This window comes from Chiloscyllium plagiosum, unplaced genomic scaffold (assembly GCF_037043375.1).
Source record: "Chiloscyllium plagiosum isolate Xiang-an unplaced genomic scaffold, Cpla_swu_hap1 HiC_scaffold_10, whole genome shotgun sequence".
In the NCBI taxonomy this organism is placed as follows: Eukaryota; Metazoa; Chordata; class Chondrichthyes; order Orectolobiformes; family Hemiscylliidae; genus Chiloscyllium; species Chiloscyllium plagiosum.
Genome location: NW_028270148.1, coordinates 60447922 through 60470926, shown reverse-complemented (window position 1 = coordinate 60470926; position 23005 = coordinate 60447922). Strand labels below are relative to the sequence as shown.

The following is a 23005-nucleotide window of genomic DNA, read 5'->3' as shown; positions in this document are numbered from 1 at the left end:
GGGCAGTTTAAACACTCACTTGATTAAGGCTGATGCCTCATTAACTTACATGAGATCTGTTGTTCGGATAGATTCTGCAGCAATTAACTAACTTGTGGGACATGGGATTGTTGTGGTTGCTCTATCCAGTGAAATTTGCAGCAGAGGTCCCAGAGTGAAAGAACAGTCATTTGTGAAGGCACAAGAAATGTAGATGTTCCACCACACCCATCTCAACTGAGTTCTAAACTTGGAAACTCTGTCAAATTTGCCCCTGCTCAAAAAAAGAATTGCCAGCAGACAGTCTTTGTGTTCTCTGATCTTTACCTTTTTGGCAGCCAGCCAACTGCCTCTTTCCGTCAATTTCCAACTGGCAGCTGCCTGGCAGACAGTTAATGAGGCCTGGCTGTTAAAATCTCTTCGTTGAGTTAAAACCTGTGGTCTGTGCTTCATACTTCATTGATGTTGGTAAAAATAAATCAAGTGCATTCATTAAGACTATGAGAAAACATTAACAGCAATTTGCATTCTTCGTATATCTAAACCCTGCACTTTATGTTACTTCTTAATCAGGGCACACGTTGTTGCCCATTCACTGCAGAATTTTCAAGTCCATCACCTTTGCTTCCTATTCAAAACTATTCTGGTACAGTTCACTGCCCTACTTTTTGTAACCTTCTTTTCAAAGTTGATGTGTGAGATTACTGAACCAACATAACACCAAAAGTGAAGGAACTTTGACAATAACTGCTCGACATATCAAACCAACTGGAAAATCTTTCTTGGCAAAATCAAGCTGAGTCTTTTAAAAAGTAGATTCAAAAATGTTAAAGCACACTAAATTTTTTATCCAATATTAAATCCCAGTCCTGTCCCCTGGAGCTAACTTTTATAGAAAACAGGACAAGTTGAAAATTGCTAAGTACAATTTGAGTGTGGGCTTTATGAAATGCTCTTCATTGAGGAGATTTTGCGAAAGGTCAGCTCTGCATGAGAGGAAGTTTGACAAATGGGCAATGTGCTGATCTTTTACTCACAGCATAGCATCAGAATTTTTAATCTTGCAACAGTGAATCAAATTACCAATTAAAGAAACAGGCTTTCATCTTTAAAATCAAAGACAAATTTAAACCTGGAGCAGCCACATGAGTTTCTGACTAAAAATAGCAACACAAATACTTCTCAGTATTTTCACTGGTTCACTCTTTTTCAAATTAATAGCTGTAAATAATAGTATATGTAAATTATATGTTATATTACTAAAAATGCTCCATCAGAAAAATCACCCTTTTAGTTTCTGCAAACAACAATTTGCCAAAACTATCGACAAAATTGTTTTCTTTCATCTCCATCTGGACTGCTTTTTTCATGCTGCTGAAACATGGGAATTTTACTGGTCCCCCAGAAGGTAGATTAGTTCCTTGGTTGGGTCCAAGCCAGAGAATCTTACTGATGACAGGAGTGGGATTGATCAGGTTGCTCAACCCAAGGTGACAAATGGCTAACTTGAATGCACAAAGATATTTTAAAGTATCACCTTGATCAGGCAGTCAGTATTTTTGTGATGCTGGATTGATCTCCTTCCCACGGAAAGGCTGCCAGACAAACAGAAGTGGCAGGAGAGGTAGTCCTTGCAATTCCCTTCGAAGGATTTCCCCTTCATGATTACAACTTAAAAAGAATTTCTTCAGCCTACTTTCTGCCTGCAGGGCCTCAGCAGTGTCTAACACTCTGAGTGATGCTACTGAGCCTCCAAAGCTACCAGCCCTCTGATTGGGCCAAAGGCTCCTGCAGATGGGCTGCTGCCACCACACCATTGCTACTGCTAGTAAACTGAAGAGGAAGTGCCCCTCAGGTATCAAATGGTCCATCCCATTGGCATGATTCTGCCCAATGCCTTTATTCGGTCAAAGTTGAATAGTGCACGGTTCTCCTTGGGAGCCTCCCAAATTCTACATCAAACAGAATGCACTCATTACCATACTTAAAGTTTCATCCCCATTATGCTTATAATTATCAAAATCCAGTGATCCATAGTATTCCAAAAGATGCTACCTTCAATTCTCACAATAGCCTAAGCTCTACATATTTCTAAATCTTCTCAAGTTATGCCCTATGCACACTCTATACTTTCTTTGAAATTGGCCTATAATTGTCTGTTCCTTCTCCCCCACATTTGGTGATCCCTTCAGACAAATTTTCTCTTAATCTGAAAAGCTTGGCCGGACAATCTTTGTCTTACCAGATTCCTCCCAAAGAATATTCTCTTTAACTGTGCTTTGGCTATTTTTACTTGGCCCTGTCTCTTTGGGGTTCAGATCACAATTAATTGCCTTATAACTCTGACCTCTCACTGTCAAAACTGAGTGTTGTGGATAGGTAAACAGTCTTATCAAGAATGTATTATTTAACAAAAATTGCTACAGCTTAATTGCATCTATTAAGAAATCTATAACAGTAGATTTTCCAGATGCATCGAGAGGAATCTTAAACTCATGGCAAAAATTGGATGGGCCGAGGGATCCTCTGATTTCCCACTCTAATCTTGCCAATTGCAATTTTAAATTGTAAGTATTCTGGATACCTAACCAAAGCTGCCAGGGTACCTGCTTGAAAAGTACAACCAGTACTCTGGCACTACAGTTTTCTACTTGATCTGAAGTAAAGCTCTTTTCAAAGCACTCATTCACAATGAGAGTGATGATAAAATGGATGACTAAGCAATGATAAACATTAAGTGTAAAAAACTGAAAACAGTTTCCTTCCCCTGAAAGGGAATAATAGTACGAGAGGTTGAGATTTTTAAATTCCAGACTGACCTAGTTGTCACTGTATTACCAAGTTAACTGAACTGTTAAGTTAAATTGTTGCTTGTTTTTCAGATGAAATACAAGAAAAGAAATTGCTTGAGATACAGAATTCATGTTTCGAGCCCAGTGATTCTTCTTCTGTTCAAGGGTCACTAAACTTGAAACATTTACTTAGTTTTCTCACTACAATGCTGCCAGACCTGCTGAGTTTCTCCAATAATTTTTGTTTTTGTTTCAGATTTCTAGCATCCCCAGTATTTTGTTTTATTATCAGATATACTCTGATATATATCTTGAAAACTTTGTACTCTCAGGCTCAGAGTTTTAATTATTTCTACATTTCACACTGTTAACAGAACTCTACCAGTGCTAATTATTTTAAGAGTACAAAGGTAAACTTCATAAAGGTTGATATTTTGTTCAGAAATAAGCTACAATAACCATGCAATTCCGCTCAATAAAAATGCTGAATTATGAAATTATTCACAAATGTTTTGACCTATCTTTGTAACAGATTGTTGCGCAAAACTCAAGTAACAAAGCGACTTTAAGAAACATTTCAAATGGGACGTTTGACAGCTAATGAAATCTGATAATTCTGTCATGTCCCAGCTGGTGACATTCTTGCCTCCAACTCAAGAGGTTTGGGGTTCAAGTTTCACGGCAAGTACTGAACAGAAAAATTAAAGCTGCACTGTTGGATGCACAATGTTCACATGAGGTATACAATCTAGGGTTCCCCGCTTCTTCACGCAGTTGCAGATCAAAGATCTCATGGCACTATTTGAAAATGAGTAGAGTGATACCCCAATATCTAGGTCCATATTTGCTCCGCAATCAAGGTCACACAAAACAAGTTATCTGATATGGAAGCTTGTTGTGAATGAGTCGCTGTTTCCCATATTACAACAGTGACCAGCCTTTCCAAAATACTTATCTGGCTTATTACAATCAGGTGAAGAGGGTTGACTGTCTCCCCTCTTTTTTTTAAACTCCTTCCCAGTTGGTCATAACAAGCAGCAGGTATCATACTTCAAGTAAAATTTGGGGGAACCTAGATCCAAATGAAGAAGGCAATTCCAAGCTTTTCTTGAGTGGAAGAATGAGCAATTTCTACTCCCCAGCAAATAATTAAAATGTGGCCTTAAACACAGTACAGGTAATAAGCTTGAAAGGGGATTCTTTATACAGACAGCAAGATTAGATTAGATTAGATTACAGTGTGGAAACAGGCCCTTCAGCCCAACAAGTCCACACCGACCCACCGAAGCGAAACCCACCCATACCCCTACATTTACCCCTTACCGAACACTACGGGAAATTTAGCTTCGCCAATTCACCTGGCCCTGCACATCTTTGGACTGTGGGAGGAAACCGGAGCACCCGGAGGAAACCCACGCAGACACGGGAAGAACGTGCAAACTCCACACAGTCAGTCGCCTGAGGCGGGAATTGAACCCGGGTCTCTGGCGCTGTGAGGCAGCAGTGCTAACCACTGTGCCACCGTGCCGCCCACAGATAAAGACATTGAAGTTTGAAGTATCCTTAAGATGCTGGATTTTAAGACTGAGCCCAGACTACTGCCTTGTTTCATCAGCACTGGCATGGTTTGTAGATCTTGAATTCTCACTGAACAGTTGCTTCAAGTTGGTAAAAACAAAGACTGCAGATGCTGGAAACCAGATTCTGGATTAGTGGTGCTGGAAGAGCACAGCAGTTCAAGCAGCGTCCGAGGAGCAGTAAAATCAACGTTTCGTGCAAAAGCCGATTCCTGATGAAGGGCTTTTGCCCAAAACGTCAATTTTACTGCTCCTCGGATGCTGCCTGAACTGCTGTGCTCTTCCAGCACCACTAATCCAAAAGTTGCTTCAAGTTACCTATTCACTGTGTGTGTTTTTTTTTTGTGAGGTTCAGATAAGGATAGAAGAGCTTTCTTATTCTTACCATTATGATTCCACAATGTTGTCTCTCATCCTTTGCTGCTGAAAGGCCTCTGTTGATAAACAGTTCTATTGTGGATTTCAAGCTGGTAGGTACAGGCAAACTTTCATCAGTCATTATATGCATCATAGAAGTGTGAGGAAAACAAGCAACGTGATCTTTTTGATGCCTCACTGAGTCTCAGGACTTCTTGGCTAAAATGGTAAATTTTGATGCAGCCTGTGTTGTATATTTCCATGTGGGTTGCCTAGACTTGTCAGGTGATCACTGCAGCCATTATATGTCATAATTGCCCTTTTCAAAATCACTTTTAGTTCATCAAAGTCTCAGGTTTTAAAATCAAATAATGACAGTTGAATATTGATTGGACATTTTCACCACTTTCAAGAAGGTTGGGGATATGTTTTATTTGTGAAAGCTGCTGTATAAATGCAAGTCTTCCCTTTTTCAAAAATGTAAATTAAAATCTATTGCCAAGATGTAAAACTCCTAAATATGCAAGTTTTCTGTAGACCTTAGTCACTTTCACTAAGGGTAAAGAGAAATGTTTTGCTTGCTTTTCATCCAGTGTTTTCCTCACGGGACATCCTGCTTCAGCATGATTTCCTGCAGCTGGAAGGGTGGAGTGCCTGTAGCTGCAAACAACTCCACATCACACTAAGGTCCTACTGCATCAATCATCAGCAACCAGATGAAATGAATGATGTCAAAGATGTTGTGTTGAGAAACCTTAGTTGCATTCAGTGATATGAAACTGTTAGTACATGTTGCTCATCAAGAAGCTGTAGTGGCTTTACAGTACTCTGAAAAAAGAACATTTTGTCCACAATATTCAATACGGCCAAAGGTTTTCTTTAAAATAGAACATGAAACCAACTGAAGTGAGAGACAGTGTTAACACATAAGCTTAGAAATAAGGGTATGCAGGATACAATCACTGATTTAAACGGTAACATTCAAAGTGCACCCCATATTAGATCTCTGGTCTCGTTATCAACATGACCAGCTAGTCTGAAGTGAAAGGCTTTGTGGGCAAAGATCCAAGATAGAACCCATGGCTCTTGAGGTGAGCAAACATATCACTGGCTTCAGGAATGTTTGGGGCAAATGGCCGGTCATTAGCTGGGTAGATTGTTGGGTGGTGGTGATAGCATGAATGGCAAACTAATATTCAGAGACCTGACTGTAAAATATGGCTCCATAGTGAACAGAATCTATGCAATATATGTAGGTACCACGCTGGAGAAAGTTAGCTAGGGTGTAAAACAGGAGGTCCATGATGATATATTAGGTGGAGATGTCCTCTGAAGATGTATTTACTGAGCTTGAAAGTTAGTAAACTTCTTGTGATGCTCATACCAGGTCCTGGAGGTCAGACTCTGGAAGTTGATCACCTTGGTCACCTGTTCCAGGCTTCCTGACCTGAAAAAAAAATAGTTCCTTACCACCTGTTCAGCTCCACAACCAAAGCATCCAGTTCCACAGTCATGAATCTCTCTGTCTTGGTGCTCCATGATCCTAATCTGCAATTGCGGCACAATCAATCAGCAACAGTCTCCTTTCAATTAATGTAGCTTCCATTTAAGAATGAAGTTGGCCTTTATAAGCTGGAGGCCAGTTGAAGACTCATGGAATCATAAAATTCTTATAGTGTAGAAGCAGGCCATTCAGCCTATGAAACTCACACCAACTCTCCAAAGAGCATCCTAACCAAACCCATATACCTGTAACCCTGCATTTCCCATGGGTAGCTGAAAATGTGTTGCTGGAAAAGTGCAGCAGGTCAGGCAGCATCCAAGGAGCAGGAAAATCGACGTTTTGGGCATGAGCCCTTCTTCAGGAATCCCATGGGTAATCCACCTATCCTGCACATCCCTGGACACTATGGGCAATTAGCATGGCCAATCCATCTAACCTGCAAACCTTTAGGCTGTGAGTGGAAACCAGAGCATCCGGAAGAAACCCACCCAGACACAGGGAGCATGTACAAATTCCACACAGAAAGTTGCCTGAGGCTGGAATCGATCCCGGGTCCCTGGCAACAGTGAAAACCATTGAGCCACTGTGTCACATCACTGGAAAGTGCCAGCCTTAAAACTCTTTAACCCCCTTTTGAGCATGCCGTCAAGCAAGGGGTGTGGGTCATGTTGGAATTATACAAAAGACAAGTCAGATGAAGTCTGTCCTTGACTTACTGTAATAGGAATTGCCACAGGCAGACCAAAGTCATAGCCGTGTACCTGAGAATGGGTGTCAATGAATTTTAAACTCTAACCATTTTCCTCTTTTACCTGTCTCCTCAGTTATATCATAAAATCAACAACTAAATACTGCCTACTACCAGATTGCCGATCTGTAATAGCTAGACATGACATTAGAATTCTCACTGATTTTTTTATTATTTGCATTTTTACATTTTTAATTAATTTTGGTTTAGAGCTGTGAACTACAAACGGCGAACTTAGAGGAAACCTTTGGATTATGAGCAGCATTTGTGTTAAGAGAACAAACAAGCTATTAATTGCTTTTGAAGCCAGGTTGAAAGTTAATTACAGATTGTTCTTGATTAAAAATCCATAGACTCTTCGACTGTGGAGTGATAGTATGCTTAAACAGACAGTAGATGTTTGGCCACTAATGAGGTGAAAATCTGGAAATTGGTTTCAGTAAGTCTGGGAGAGAACATGATGATCAAACAGAGAGCAGGGCCAGAGATTTTTTGAAGTGCTTGAACTGAGGAGGGGGGGCATTTTGCAAGAAGTTTGGTTATTGTTACAGCATGAAGATTTGAAAGTTCCCTATCTATCCTCCAATTGTCAGCTATTGGAATTTCAGAAAATAGAAACTAAGTTAAAAGTGTTACTGAATCTCCAGAGTGAACGGGAAAGGTGGCACTGATTGATGTCTTCAGAAAACCTATACACCCATGAATCAGTATAGCGTGTAAACTGCTTCAGTAATCTAACCAGTTTTATAGAACATTACAGCGCAGTACAGGCCCTTCGGCCCTCGATGTTGCGCTGATCTGTGAAACCAATCTGAAGCCCATCTAACCTACACTATTCCATTATTATCCATATGTTTATCAAGTTTTGTTATTTTTCTTTTAATTTATCTCTCAACTGTATTTGTTTCTCTGCCAGCTTTTTGTGTGAATGGGGCTGACAACAAAGGTTATTGGGTTCACATTGTAGACATTAATTAGATTACCTTATTGTTTCACTTTGCTCTGTTATTATTAATAAGTTGTTACATCTTTTTTTTAAAGCTGTAAACTTGGTGTCTAATGTCGATTATTCACAAAGTCTGGCACTGGTTATTTAGAAAAATTCTGCTCAGGAACAATTTTGGGGTCAACATGGAGGCTCACTGAATATTCTAATTTTTCTATGTTGCGAATACAGAGGTAGGAAGGCTGATTCGATTTGGCTGTCTGTTTCTGAATTGTAACAATGGTTAAACAAAAAGGTCTTGAATCCAAGATCAATATTTCCCATTCTAGCAATGAATAGTTTGAGTCACTAACTTCCATTCCACAGTGAAAGCCCTGTTACATCATAAGCACATCAGGTCATTGCACCATTCTTCTTGCAGTGTTTTGAATAATTCACACGTGATATTCCAACCACCTCAAATAATTTATCTACCATACAATAAAAATTTAAAAGTAAATGATAGAAAAAATAAGAAATTCAATAAGAAATTATACTTTTCCTAAAAATAGTTCCTATCAACTTTAAAATTATTATTTTCTTTATTTTGGTACAATTGTACAGGTCGCACGGTGGCTCAGTGGTTAGCATTGCTGTCTCACAGCGCCAGGGATTCGGGTTCGAATCCAGCCTCGGACAACTGTCTGCGTGGAGTTTGCACATTCTTCCTGTGTCTGCGTGGGTTTCCTCCGGGTGCGCCGGTTTCCTCCCACAATCCAAAGATGTGCAGGTCAAGTGAATTGGCCATGCTAAATTGCCCGTAGTGTTAGGTGCATTAGTAGGGGAATGGGTCATGGGTGGGTTACTCTTCGGAGGGTCAGTGTGGACTTGTTGGGCTGAAGGGCCTGTTTCCATACTGTAGGGAATCGAATCTAATTGTACAGGTCATTATTGTGACCACATCTGGAGCATTGAGCATAGGTTTGGTCTCCTTATTTAAAAAAAAGATACAAATGCATTAGAAAATATTCAGAGAAGGTTTACTCAACTGATACTTGGGATTGAGGGATTAGGAGTTTATTTTATGAGGAAAGTTTGGACAGACTGGACTGTCTGCATAATATTGTGGTGTTGCAGTTCCTGTATCCTTTGAGATTTAGAAGAATAAGAGATAATCTTATTAAGATATATAAGGTCCTGAGAATCATCTAAGATCCTGAATGCATCAAGGATGTTTACTCTTGTAGGAGGGACGAGAACTAAGGGACATATATTGTTTAAAAATAAGGGATTTTCTACCATTGTGATGAGGAGAAGATCTTTTGCATACATGGTTGAGAGTCTTTGGTACTCTCTTTCCCAGAGAATGATGGAGACAGAGTCATTGAATATTTTTAAGGTAGAAGTAGATAGATTCTTGACTACCAAGAGAATCAAAGGTTATTGATGAGAATGTGGAGTTTAGCTGCAATCAGATTAGTTATGATCTTATTCAAAGGTGGAGTAGGCTCCACGGATTCCTACTCCCGCTCTTAGTCTGTATCTTCCTATGTCCATTGATGTCAGATTATGAGGAAGAATAAAAAGTATATTTAAAAATAAACCACTGGTTTTGGAGTTACTGCTTTTATTTACTTCATAAATTATGAATTATTTTATACAATGCGTAAATACGTGCCCTTCTTGTTTTATTTTCTTATTATTCCTTTCTGTAGGATCCATTTACATTTACAGGTTACAGGTACCATTCATTCCCTTAGTATGTGATCATCTTCATGTGTAAGCAATAAAGGCTGGTGAGCTATTCAAATATGAAACATCACTCTTGGCTATAATTCGGTTCCCAACCAATATCTATCAAAGTGTTTTACACAACAGGTGCAGCAGACGGACGTTGCTGCACAATCTTCCGATGTAGCGGTCCTTGTAAATTTTATCCATTGAAGCACAGAGTTACTGAAGATAAGTGTATTGTCTGAACTGCTGCTTTCATCTGAGCTAACTCAGAGAAAACACTAATCAAGAAATTCAAAAATCTGATCAAATTTCAATAGCCTCAATGATAACTTCCCAGCGAGCTGTAATGACAATATCAGAAGGCCCAGCATGAGAACATTTTAAATTCAGTCACAATACTCTGTTACTAACCTGCAACTGTTGTTTTGCTGGATAATCTGCCATTTGTTTCAAAATGCAGTGCAGTAATTACTGAACTTGTTTAAACAGGAAAAGCATTGTAACCTTTCAATAATTTCATTGAAGTACCATTTCTAAACAAAAGTTTTCTAACATTTCAACAGTCTCTAATGAAATCAATTCCTGTTCTACTTGGAAACTTAATTGGATTTTAAAAAATAAAACACCTATGCTTGAATTCGTTAGAATACATCTGGGATTTCTCAACACTGGAAAGAATGATGTCACAAATGTATCAGCTCAGAGACTAACTGGCTGAAGTTTGTCAATAGACAGCGAGAACATGTTTTGTTCCCAGCTGAATGACAAAGGGAAACAATGAGATTTTGTTTGAATACTTGGATCTTGGCATTTGGGAAACACTGACAATGCCCGATTCATTGCCTAGTATTACTGAACGGAGAAAGTGATGACTGTCCTTCTCTTTGCAAAGCTCCACATTCTCAAGAGTAATTAGAGTTGGGCAACAAATGCTAGCTCTCCCCATGAAAGAATAAGAAATATTCTTGCGCTGGCAGTGCTCTCACAATGGAATATAGGATAGCAACTTAACAAGAGCAAAGGGATGGAAGTAAAGTCTGAATGATGAGTAACTCAGAAGCAAAGTTATTTCCATGACACTGTTACTCTTCCCCCTGCAAGAGATTTTGGTAGGTGGGGGAAGGGGGCTTGAAATTAAGCTGTGTCAAAGTAACCTGAGTGATTTGTTTCAGTGCATGCTGTAAATTGTACATACTGCATTGGCACTGCATCAGTGAAAGAGTGGATGGATATAAGTAAGCATTTTTCCATTAATCTTATACTCCATCTGCTAATTTATTACCTTGCATTTTCTAACACTTAAGCAGCTTTTGTTAGTTGTTACACAGATGACTTGTACGTTAATGACGTTCACTGACCATTGCTCCAGTGATTAAACAGCCTTGCTTAAATATAAATTCATATTTAATCTAATATTTCCTTCTCTCTTTTTGGAGAAGGAAATAAAAGCAAGAATGACTGCAAAGTCCATGTGTGATAGATTCCTAGAATCCAAAGGGAATTTTTGATCTCCATTCTGAGCAACGGCAAATGTGGAGATGGGTTCAGGCAAGCCTGCTGAGTCTGATATGTGTTTGGAATACAAAACATTCTGAGTAACAAATATTCCAGGAGTCCAAATTGGCTTCAATCTTAGTACAATATAAAAGAGCATTATTAAACTCTGGAGATTTGTGGACATAACCAGATGGAGCAACATGCATTCCAGAAGTCCCCCAGTATAATCACAATGCCAGCAGCTGCTAGTTTCTGGGTGTGACCAGGAGCTTTCAGAACCAAATGTCACATACGTAAGACACAAGCAGCTGCTCTTCGTGTTTAAGATGATTGATCTTGTTTTCTTACTATCAGCCTTATTTTCCAATCATCATTATCATTCCTACACTTGAAGCTTTGACTTTAAAAGTGTCAGGTGTCTTCAACAGTCACACAGCTTTTGACACTTCGTGAAAATAACTTAGATATCTCTGGACAGAGAACAGATATAAAGGCCTAACGCAGCACTAATAGGAATTCTAAGCACTAACTGAAGTATATTTTATTGATTAGGTCAAGTACAGACTAATAGCTGTCCAAAGTTAATGGGCCAAAGGCACAGTGGATTGAATATTAAACTATGAAGTTTCAATTTCTGGTTACAGAAAATAGCTTGGTTTTTACTCTGTCATTACATGGACTTAAAAATGAAAGATTCTTTACCATTTCAATGAATATGAATCTGAGAGAAGAACCTGAAGCTGTGGAAATTGTATAAGTTAACCTACCTGTATATTATATACTAGCTGAAAAATCAGGAAGGCAGTCAAAAAAGGTGATTTGAACATCTAATTATCCAATGCAATTAAAATGCACATTTAGTGCAGAGAAGGTACCTTTACTGCAGTGATTTTGTTAAAACAAACAGCATCTTTTTGCCCCTCTGGCGATATCACCTAAATGTCAGTTCAGAAATAACAATGAGGTATGCCTACAAGGAAGTCACCTGCCTACCCCTTCAACCATGGTATTGGTATGGGTGCAAAATATGAAATAATCTACCAAAATCATCTTGAACATGCTACGTCAGGAGCTTCAAAAATTAATGTCTCATATGTCAGTTTGGCCATCTATTAATTTAAATGCTGTCCTCGTTCAAACCCCTGCATACATTGTCCCTCCATATTTTTTAAACTCCTTCTGTCCAGAGTTCTCCAAGATCTCTGTAATTTAGAGAAGATGGTGCTGGACTGAGGTGCACAAAGTTAAAAATCACACAACACCAGGTTATAGCCCAATAGATTTTTTTGGAAGCACTAGTTTTCACAGCGTTGCCTGATGAAGGAGCAGTGCTCCAAAAGCTAGTGCTTCCACATAAACCTGCTGGACTATAACCTAATGTTATGTGATTTTTAAGATCTCTGTGATCCTCCAACTGCTGCCTTTTGCACATCCCCATAATATTGCCCATCATTGGTGGCCATACTTTCAGCCGACTAGGTGCTAACTCTGCATTTCTTTCCTAAAGCTCACTGTCGCACTTCTCCTTTAAAGTGCCTCTTAAAACCCACATGTTTGGCCCTTCTTTTAATTAGTTAATAATTCTTTATATGCTTTTTGTATCAAAGATGTCTGATCTTGGGTCCTGTAAAGCATCGGAGGACAAAGCTGACTGATTAGTGCCCCATCCATCACCTTACTATTCACTTCCTTATCACCAACGAACTATGGTTGCACGGAGTACCATCTACAAATTGCACTACAGTAATTCACCAAGGTTCCTTTGATAGCACCTTCTAAACCTGTCACATCTATTATATAAACAATGCAAAGTACACATGCAAACATTTTAATTAGAAGCAGAAGTGTGCTCTGCAACTCAATAAGATCATAGTTCATCTGGTTACACCTAGGAGAAAGTGAAGACTGCAGATGCTAGAGATCAGAGCTGAAAATGTGTTGCTGGAAAAGCGCAGCAGGTCAGGCAGCATCCAAGGAGCAAGAGAATCGACGTTTCGGGCATGAGCCCTTCTTCATTCCTGAAGAAGGGCTCATGCCCAAAACATCGATTCTCCTACTCCTTGGATGCTGCCTGACCTGCTGCGCTTTTCCAGCAACACATTTTCATCTGGTTACACCATCTTCTTGCCTATCTTCACTAACATTTCACCTCTTTGCTCATCCACAATCTACCTCTGCCTTAAAAATATTCAAAGACTCTGCTTCTACCACCTTGCACTTCTTTTGGGGAACAGAGTAACAGACCGACGACATTCTGGGAGAAATAAATTTTGCTTATTCCTGTCTTAAATGGGTGTCCCATAATTCTTAAACAGTGATTCCTGGTTCTAGATGCTCCTACAAGAGGAAGCATTTTTTCAAAATTCTGAAGATGTATCATTTTGAACTCAAACATTAACTATATTTCTCTGTCCATATGTGTTGTCATGCATGCCGAGCTTCTCCAGCACTTCCTGTTTTATTACTATGTAGTCCTTATCCAGGCAATCTTTGCCCATCTGTATGTAGATTAACAAATAATTATCACTGTTTCTTTCTGACAAGCTCTCTTTATTCCTTCATGTTCCATCTTACATTGTGATGACTCTTAGGGGGCCTGTACCTCATTCCTACATGTGACTTTTCTTGATAATTTTTCATCTTGATCCAAACTGCTTCCAAATCCTGATTTCCCAAACTTAGGTCATCCCTGTCAATTGTACTAATACCATGATTAATCAACACAGTCAACCTTCTAGCTTTTACAACATCTCCTTTCTGTGTCCTGTACCATTCAATATTTAGATTTTGATCTAGATCATCCTGTATCTATACCTCTGCAATGACTATCAGATGATAATTATTTATTTCTATTTATGCTATCAGTTTATCGGTTTTGTTCCAAATGCTGTATGCACTCAGACACAGAACATTTAGTTTTGTTCCATTATTATCTTGTGTAATTTGCAGCTTTTGGTTCACTTATGTACTCCTATCCAGTCACTGTCTCTTTGTTATTTCCCATAGTCATACATTTCTCACCTGCCTTTTCTCTACTCTTAGATTTACTATATCTTCTTAATTTTAATCCCTTGAACTCATTATTTAACTTAACCCTCTCTACTCCCTGACTTATGTGGCCTATCACAACACTGGCTCCAATGCATTTTAAGTATAAACTATCCCAATGGTACAGATTCCACTTTTCCCAATACTGGTGCCAATGCCCCTATGAATCAGTACCCACTTCTCCCAGGTTAGTCTTTGAGCCACACATTTACTTCTCTAATCATATTTCCCTGTGTCAATTTGCTTGTGGCTTAGGTAAAAATCCAGAGATTTCTACTTTTGAGGTTCTGCTTTTTAATTTGGTGCCCAGCTCCTCATACTTAGAAGGTAGAACCACTTTCCTTGTCTTATGATGTCATCAATATCTACATGGAGTACAACGGATCTTTACTTCCCATTGCTGGTACCTTTTGATTCATTGATATTGCAAACACTGACACTAGGAAGCATCACAGCTAAAATAACTCCGCAAAGGCCAGTATCTGTCCCCAGGTTCTCCTAGAGTCCTTGACACTGATCAGCTCCCTCAGAGCCAGCTCTCAGAGTGAACAGGTTGTCTGACATTCCTGTTCTGATCTGTCAGCCTGAGTGGCCAGATCAGCCTCAATCAGGAAACACATATTCTATGAGGCCCACCTGACTGACCTTGTCACAATCACTGCATTCTTCCACCTCTGACTCTGAGGACAGAGGCCAGACCCTTTTTTTTGTAGCTCCTCCTGGGGCAATTTAGCATTGGGTCTGCCTCTGATACAGGGAATGTGGAATGCATGGTAGCTTGCCTCTTGCGTCCGGAATGTCTTGCAAGAAATTCATTCCCTTCTTCAGGCGGCAAAGCACTGAGGCGACAACATCCTAACATATCCATCTCAGTTTCCAAGGTATCTAAATGCTTGACTGAGAAGGAGAACCAATAGGCTCCAGAACAGCCAGAGAGGCTGTTGAGGAGTCGGATACGTTTTGCTCCCGCATCATTTGAGAGTCCGCTGCTTTCATACGGTCCATGTACTTGTTCAGGATCGTTGCACCTTCCAAACTTTATATATCACTGGACATAACCTCGCATCAACCATGCCTCTTACCTATGCAGGGTCTTCCCCATGGCTCCTACACCAACCTTTTTCCCCTGACTATCTCTCTCGCTTAGCGGAGTCTTATGTAAAACACTGGCTCTCCTGATGCTGTTTCACCCTCCCCCATATGTGAGACCAAATTTAACCTGCTGCAGCATATTCTCCCATTAGCAACTCTGCATGACCTATCCCTGTCATTTCATGAGGAGGTGGTCCTATGATCAAAAAAGAACCTGGAAAGTTTGGTATTTGGTGAAGCTGTAGACTGTATCTTGAAACCTGCCTTTGAAGTTTAGACTGGTCGTTCTGCCAGAACATTGGACGATGAATGGTATAGAGCTGTCCATATATGTCAAATGCCATTCAATTTTAGGAGATACTCAAATTTCCTGCTGGTAAACGATGGCCTGTTATCTGTGACCAACACTTCCAAGAGTCCTTGTATTGTAAAAGATGTGCGCAGTTTTTCTATCGTTGTCCCCGTATTTGACGAAAGAACTTCATGCATGTTCAGCCACTTTGAATGGACATACACAATGATTAAAAATGTTGAGCACACGAAAGGGCCAGCATAGTCAATGTGTACCTGAGTCCAGGGTTTATCCAGCACTTCCATGATTGTGGGGGAGCTTCTGGCGGTAATTTTTGTCCTTATTGGCGGTCTAAGCACGACACTGCCAACACAGCTATGTCTGCATCCAATCCCGGCCACCAGACATACATTCTCACCAATATATTCATTTTGGAAACTCCTGGATGACCCTGGTGGAGTTCATCCAGTTTCTGGCAGTGACCTTTGCTTGAACAAGCGCTCTTGGTCCCCATAACAATATGGGGACGGTGGCACAGTGGTTAGTACTGCAGCTTCACAGCGCCAGAGACCCAGGTTCAATTCCCGCCTCAGGCAACTGTCTGTGTGGAGTTTGCACATTCTCCCAGTGTCTGCATGGGTTTCCTCCGGGTGCTCCGGTTTCCTCCCACAGTCAAAAAATGTGCAGGTTAGGTGAATTGGCCATGCTAAATTGCCCGTAGTGTTAGGTGTAGGGGAATGGGTTTGGTTGGGCTGCTCTTCAGAGGGTCGGTGTGGACTTGTTGGGCCGAAGGGCCTGCTTCCACACTGTAAGTAATCTAATATGCTGTCTGCTATTGTGATTTGGGTCTCTGTGGGTCCAAAAACATTTCAATTCTGGTTAGAACATAGAACAATACAGCACAGAACAGGCCCTTCGGCCCACGATGTTGTGCCGAACATTTGTCCTAGCTTAAGCACCCATCCATGTACCTATCCAATTGCCGTTTAAAAGTCGCCAATGATTCTGACTCTGCCACTCCCACAGGCAGTGCATTCCATGCCCCCACCACTCTCTGGGTAAAGAACCTTCCCCTGAAATCCCCCCTATACCTTCCACCCTTCACCTTAAATTTATGTCCCCTTGTAACACTCTGTTGTACCCGGGGAAAAAGTTTCTGACTGTCTACTCTATCTATTCCTCTGATCATCTTATAAACCTCTATCAAGTCACCCCTCATCCTTCGCCGTTCCAATGAGAAAAGGCCTAGCACTCTCAACCTATCCTCGTATGACCTATTCTCCATTCCAGGCAACATCCTGGTAAATCTTCTCTGCACCCTCTCCAAAGCTTCCACATCCTTCCTAAAGTGAGGCGACCAGAACTGCACACAGTACTCCAAATGTCGCCTAACCAAGGTCCTGTACAGCTGCAACATCACTTCACGACTCTTGAATTCAATCCCTCTGCTAATGAACGCTAACACACCATAGGCCTTCTTACAAGCTCTATCCACCTGAGTGGCAACTTTCAAAGATCTAAGAACGTGGGCCCCAAGATCCCTCTGCTCCTCCACCTTACTAAGAACACTACCGTTAACCCTGTATTCCGCATTCTTATTTGTCCTTCCAAAATGGACAACCTCACACTTGACAGGGTTGAACTCCATCTGCCACTCCTCAGCCCAGCTCTGCATCATATCTAAGTCCCTTTGCAGCCGACAACAGGCCTCCTCACCATCCACAACTCCACCAATCTTCGTATCATCTGCAAATTTACTGACCCACCCTTCAACTCCCTCTTCCGAGTCATTAATAAAAATTACAAACAGCAGAGGACCCAGAACTGATCCGTGCGGAACTCCACTTGTAACTGGGCTCCAGGCTGAATCTTTACCATCTACCACCACTCTCTGACTTCGACCGGTTAGCCAGTTTTCTATCCAACTGGCCAAATTTCCCTCTATCCCATGCCTCCTGACTTTCCGCATAAGTCTAACATGGGGAACCTTATCAAATGCCTTACTAAAATCCATGTACACTACATCCACTGCTCTACCCTCATCTACATGCTTGGTCACCTCCTCAAAGAATTCAGTAAGACTTGTAAGGCAAGACCTACCCTTCACAAATCTGTGCTGGCTGTCCCTAATCAAGCAGTGTCTTTCCAGATACTCATAAATCCTATCCCTCAGTACCCTTTCCATTACTTTGCCGACCACCGAAGTAAGACTAACTGGCCTGTAATTCCCGGGGTTATCCCTATTCCCTTTTTTTAACAGGGGCACAACATTCGCCACTCTCCAGTCCCCTGGTACCACCCCCGTTGACAGTGAAGACGAAAAGATCATTGCCAACGGTTCTGCAATTTCCTCTCTTGCTTCCCACATAATCCTAGGATATATCCCGTCAGGCCCGGGGGACTTGTCTATCCTCAAGTTGTTCAAAATGTCCAACATATCTTCCTTCCTAACAAGTATCTCTTCTAGCTTACCAGTCCGTTTCACACTCTCCTCTTCAACAATATGGTCCCTCTCTTTTGTAAATACTGAAGAAAAGTACTCATTCAAGACCTCTTCTATCTCTTCCGACTCAATACACAGTCTCCCACTACTGTCCTTGATCGGACCTACCCTCGTTCTCGTCATTCTCATGTTTCTCACATACACATAAAATGCCTTGGGGTTATCCTTGATCCTATCCGCCAAAGATTTTTCATGCCCTCTCTTAGCTCTCCTAATCCCTTTCTTCAGCTCCCTTCTGGCTATCCTGTATCCCTCCAATGCTCTGTCTGAACCTGGTTTCCTCAACCTTACGTAAGCCTTCTTCTTCCTCTTTACAAGACATTCAACCTCCCTCGTCAACCAAGGTTCCCTCACACGACCATCTCTTTCCTGCCTGACAGGTACATACATATCAAGGACACGTCGTATCTGTTCCTTGAAAAAGTTCCACATTTCCACGACATCCTTCCCTGGCAGCCTATGCTCCTCAGATCCTGTCTTACAGCATCGTATTTACCCTTCCCCCAATTGTAAAACCTACCCTGTTGCACGCACCTATCTCTCTCCATAACCAAGGTGAAAGTCACAGAATTGTGGTCACTATCACCAAAATGTTCACCCACTAACAAGCCCATCGCTTGTCCCGGTTCGTTACCAAGTACCAAATCCAATATGGCCTCCCCTCTGGTCGGACAATCTACATACTGAGTTAGAAAAGCTTCCTGGACACACTGCGCAAACACCGCCCCATCCAATCTACTTGATCTAAAGAGTTTCCAATCAATATTTGGGAAGTTGAAATCGCCCATGACTACTACCCTGTGGCTTCTGCACCTTTCCAAAATCTGTTTCCCAATCTGTTTCTCCACATCTCTGCGGCTATTGGGGGGCCTATAGTAAACACCTAACAAGGTGACTGCTCCTTTCCTATTTCTGACTTCAGCCCATACTACCTCCAAAGGCAGATCCCCCTCGAACTGCCTTTCTGTAGCCGTTATACCATTTCTAATTAGCAACGCCACCCCCCCTCCTTTTTTACCACCCTCCCTAATCTTACTGAAACATCTGTAACCAGGAACCTCCAACAACCAGTCCTGTCCCTCTTCTATCCATGTTTCCGTGATGGCCACAACATTGTAGTCCCAGGTTGTGATAGCCCTTTGGTTTCCTCCATGACCACTAGCTTTTTCAGTTTTGCCAGGAAGTCTGATATTATCAGCTGTGACTGAAAGTGTAGCCAGAAAATTTAAAAACATTATGGACTCTTCCAGTAGCCATACCATCTGTGGTGCATCTGCTATGTTGCTTCCCAGATGGTGCTCCAACTTGTAATTAAAAGTATTTGGAGTGAGAGCCCATCGCTGAATTCAGCCTTTCCTCTTTAAGGAGATCTAGTAGGGGTTTGTGATTAGTAATTATTACAAATTTATATCTATAAAAGGTACTGGTGGAACTTCCGGATTCCAAATATGACCACCAAACCTTCCCTCTCTGTCTAGACATATTTACACTCGGCATCGGCTGAAGTTCTGGATGCACATACTATTGGGCATTTCTCTCCATTGGGCCATCCATGAGCTAATACTACCCCAATGCTGTAAGGGGAAACTTGCATGTCAATATCAGATCACACTTAGGATCATAGTGTCCCAATACTTTAGAGGATGATAGCTGTTTCTTTACTTCCTGAAAGCTATGGCTTGTCTATGCAACCATTTCCAAGGCTGACTTTTTTTTAAGAGTTGATGCAAAGGTGTCAGGATAGAGGCAAGGTTATGTATGAAACTTCCATAATAATTCACCATCCAAAGGGAAACCTTAGCTTTAGTACAGACATGGGAAGGACGGCACTTTTGTTATAACACGGGGTTAACTCTCTTAATTTAAACCAGCAACACAGAAAAAAATTATCCCGTGCAGTAATCTGTGAAAATTTGAGAGGCCAAGAACTATTTAAAGTAAAAATGAACAACTTTATTTCTTAAAGTATAACAGAGAATAATTAACTGACAACTATTTACAACTCCGTCCTCTAACCTATCTTTTACCTTCTCCTTCTGCAATATTAGTCCGATAAATCACCTGATTAAAATTTACTAAAAATTAAAGTTTTCAAAACTAGTCAGATGTTGAATCTTCTCTTCCTCAGTCTTTTCTTTTTCTTAGGAATTTCTGCTTCACAGGTTACTGATTGATAAAGGTACCATTAAGAGAGCTATTCTCCGGGCAGTCTGCAGATGCTGGTGGCTTGGCAGTTCTCCTTCAACTGTTGTGGTTTTCTGTGGTCTTACACCCCCAAAGTTTCGGATTGTGTCATTGGCTTTTAAGATTGTCAATATACTAAATTCAAATTTGATTGGAGTTTGGTATTTTTGGGGGTATAATTTAAACTGTTTGGCTGAATTTGCATTTGTTTTATCATCTCAGGCAACCCAGCTAATCTAACTTTTGACCAAGTGTTACAATGTTATCTTATTCAGAATACTTGGTGCTGTATCAGGTAGTTCTGCTGGCTTTTAACTCTCTTAAAGGTACAGTTCATCTGCAGCTTCATAACCCTTTTGATCACTCTCACTTATCTTCCAATGGGTGTAACCTGGTCTTGTTAATTCTGTAGCCCAAGTAAGTCACTTGGGATGCCTGGAATACACATTTTTCCCTTCTAAGGTATATGCCCACCTGAGAGAAAAGTCCAAATTCTCTAAGTGTTCCTTATCTGTTTTCTCATCACCTAAATAAATGGCGATCTGGGGTAGACCTTGTAAAATTATCCCTATTATCCGCTGAGCAATTGAGCAGGCTGACAATACCCCAAATGGCAGTCTTGTGTATTGGTATAAACCATTATACGTACTAATTGTAGCATATTTCTGGGAACCCTCAACTCACCGCAATTGCAAGCTCATGTCCAGTTTCATGAAGGACAGCGCCCCCTGCACGTTTTGCGTATAAAGCCATTATGTGAGGGATTGGGTCTTTAACCAGTTGTGAAAAGGAGTTTACTGTTTGTTTAAAATTCTCACAAAGGCGAAACAACCCATCGAGCTTCACAATCTGTACACCAGTGCTGCCCATTCTGCAAACTGGACTTGTCTGATGATTCCTTTGCTTTCCAGCTTCCTGATTTCTGCCTCTATTTTTGGCCATAAGGCAAATGGCACTGAGTGGGCCTTCTAGAATCATGGAAATTTTTCCTAGTCAACATGCAAGGTGCCTTGGCTCCTTTGATAGTTCCTAGATCTTCCTGAAAAAAAAAACTCCAGGGTTTTAAATAGAACTTCACTCAAGCAGCCATTTTCTAATCGAAAAATATGGAGCCAATTTAGGTAAATCTCTCTCATCCAATTTTGCTCCATCAAGCTTAGGTCCAAGTCCTTTACCACAATCAGCAATAATGAACCAGCTGCTTCTCTAAAGAGACCAGAACCAAAATTGTTCCCTTCTATAAATGTTCACTGGTATAGGTTCGCAGTCTAAGTTTAATGGAGACTTAAGGGTTGGAGTCCAGAGCGAATTTTGATAAAGACAGGTTTTGTGCTCACTGAAACCCCTCCATTACAACAGGGTGACCATTTAACTAGACATTTTTAGCAACATTCAAATCAGAACCAATTTAACTCTTCCAAAACAGATGTAGATGGACATTACAGATTATACTCCATCCTGGATACTGGCCCATGAGTTCTCTTATTCAACTTAGGTCAAATGGAACTCTTTTGTTGTCTCAAAACTGCATACCGGCAGCAAATACAATGGCTAGCTGGCCCGGATCTTGAAGAAAATTTTAATTGTTGGTTGAGGCTTGGCTTTGTTTCGGGGTTTTGCTGTGGGTTGTCCTAGAGTTCCTCTGTTCAAGATATGTCCCAAGTGAGGCTGTGCAATTGTCTTCACTGAAGTGGTGTTCCCCAAGCTCAGTCAAACTGGCGAGGATGTCTACATCCATCAAAATACCCTGCAACTCATTTCCATTTGCCACATTTTTCAATGACAAAGCCAGTTGTAGTGCCTGTGTGAAGTTCAGTTAGGCTTCAGCGAGTCGGCGCTTTTGCATGGTTTCACCATTAATCCCACTCTTGTTGCTACTGAAATAACTGCACAGAGGCCATTATTCCATCATCAAATCAACCTTTGTTTACTCACGGAGAATCTTTGACACTAATCCAGCGCCCTTAGAGTGAACAGGATGTCAGATATTCCTGTTTATAACTGTCAGCCAGGTCTCCCTGATAGGACCAGATTAACAGCCCTAATTGGGGAACTCATATTCTATGAGGACCACCTGGTTGACCTTATTACAATCACTACAACAGCCTTTTGGAAACTTGTTCTTTGCTGGAGAGAACAGTGTCAATCCGCCTCACTATACTATTCCCTACTATCACTACATTTCTTTTCACACCCTCCACTTGACTAGTTTCCGACACCCGGTGCCTGGTCAGTTGGCTCATCTGCTCTGCAGCCCTCATTTTCACTCAAACAAGTTAAAAGTACCCTAAATCTGTTGGACAACTGCAAAGGTGATGCACATCCATCTCCTAGGTCCACTACCTGTCTAACACAGTCACATCCCCTTGACCCTCACCAATGATCAATCAGATGACTTTAATTTACAAGGTGTGCCTTCCTCCTAGAATAAATTAAAATGAATTAACATGGAAATTACATCAAATAATATGTAAATTTCACTTTAACTAGCTGAATTTATGAAGACATGTCTTTATGTAATGGCAAACAGCCCCATCCCAATCCCCATCAAACCTCCTTAAGTGAGACACCACATGTAATGTCAAAATCTTGAACTCAATCTCTGGTACATGGGATCTCTCAATTTCCTACCTAACTGATTCAACTCCAAAGTTGCGTTCAATGATAGCTGTATTCATTTGAGATGCATAAGTACAGCAACACCAATAGGGTTCTTGTGGCACAATGATAATGCCCTCAGAGCTAGGAGTCCTGGACTCACATTCCACCT

At 40.9% G+C, this 23005-nt stretch overlaps 1 protein-coding gene across 4 annotated transcripts in view; it reads right to left on the bottom strand.

Annotated features, from left to right (window-relative positions):
* The window catches only part of acyp2 (acylphosphatase 2, muscle type), a 114484-nt gene that overhangs the window by 48264 nt on the left and 43215 nt on the right, over positions 1-23005 (bottom strand). For 2 of the 4 annotated variants that reach the window (XM_043695951.2, XM_043695953.2), the window contains one exon: positions 6090-6152. The exons of the other annotated variants lie outside the window; for them this stretch is intronic. In XM_043695951.2, coding sequence (XP_043551886.1) covers positions 6090-6152 — 63 coding nt within the window. The remainder of the gene's footprint in view (positions 1-6089; positions 6153-23005) is intronic. 4 annotated transcript variants of the gene reach the window in all.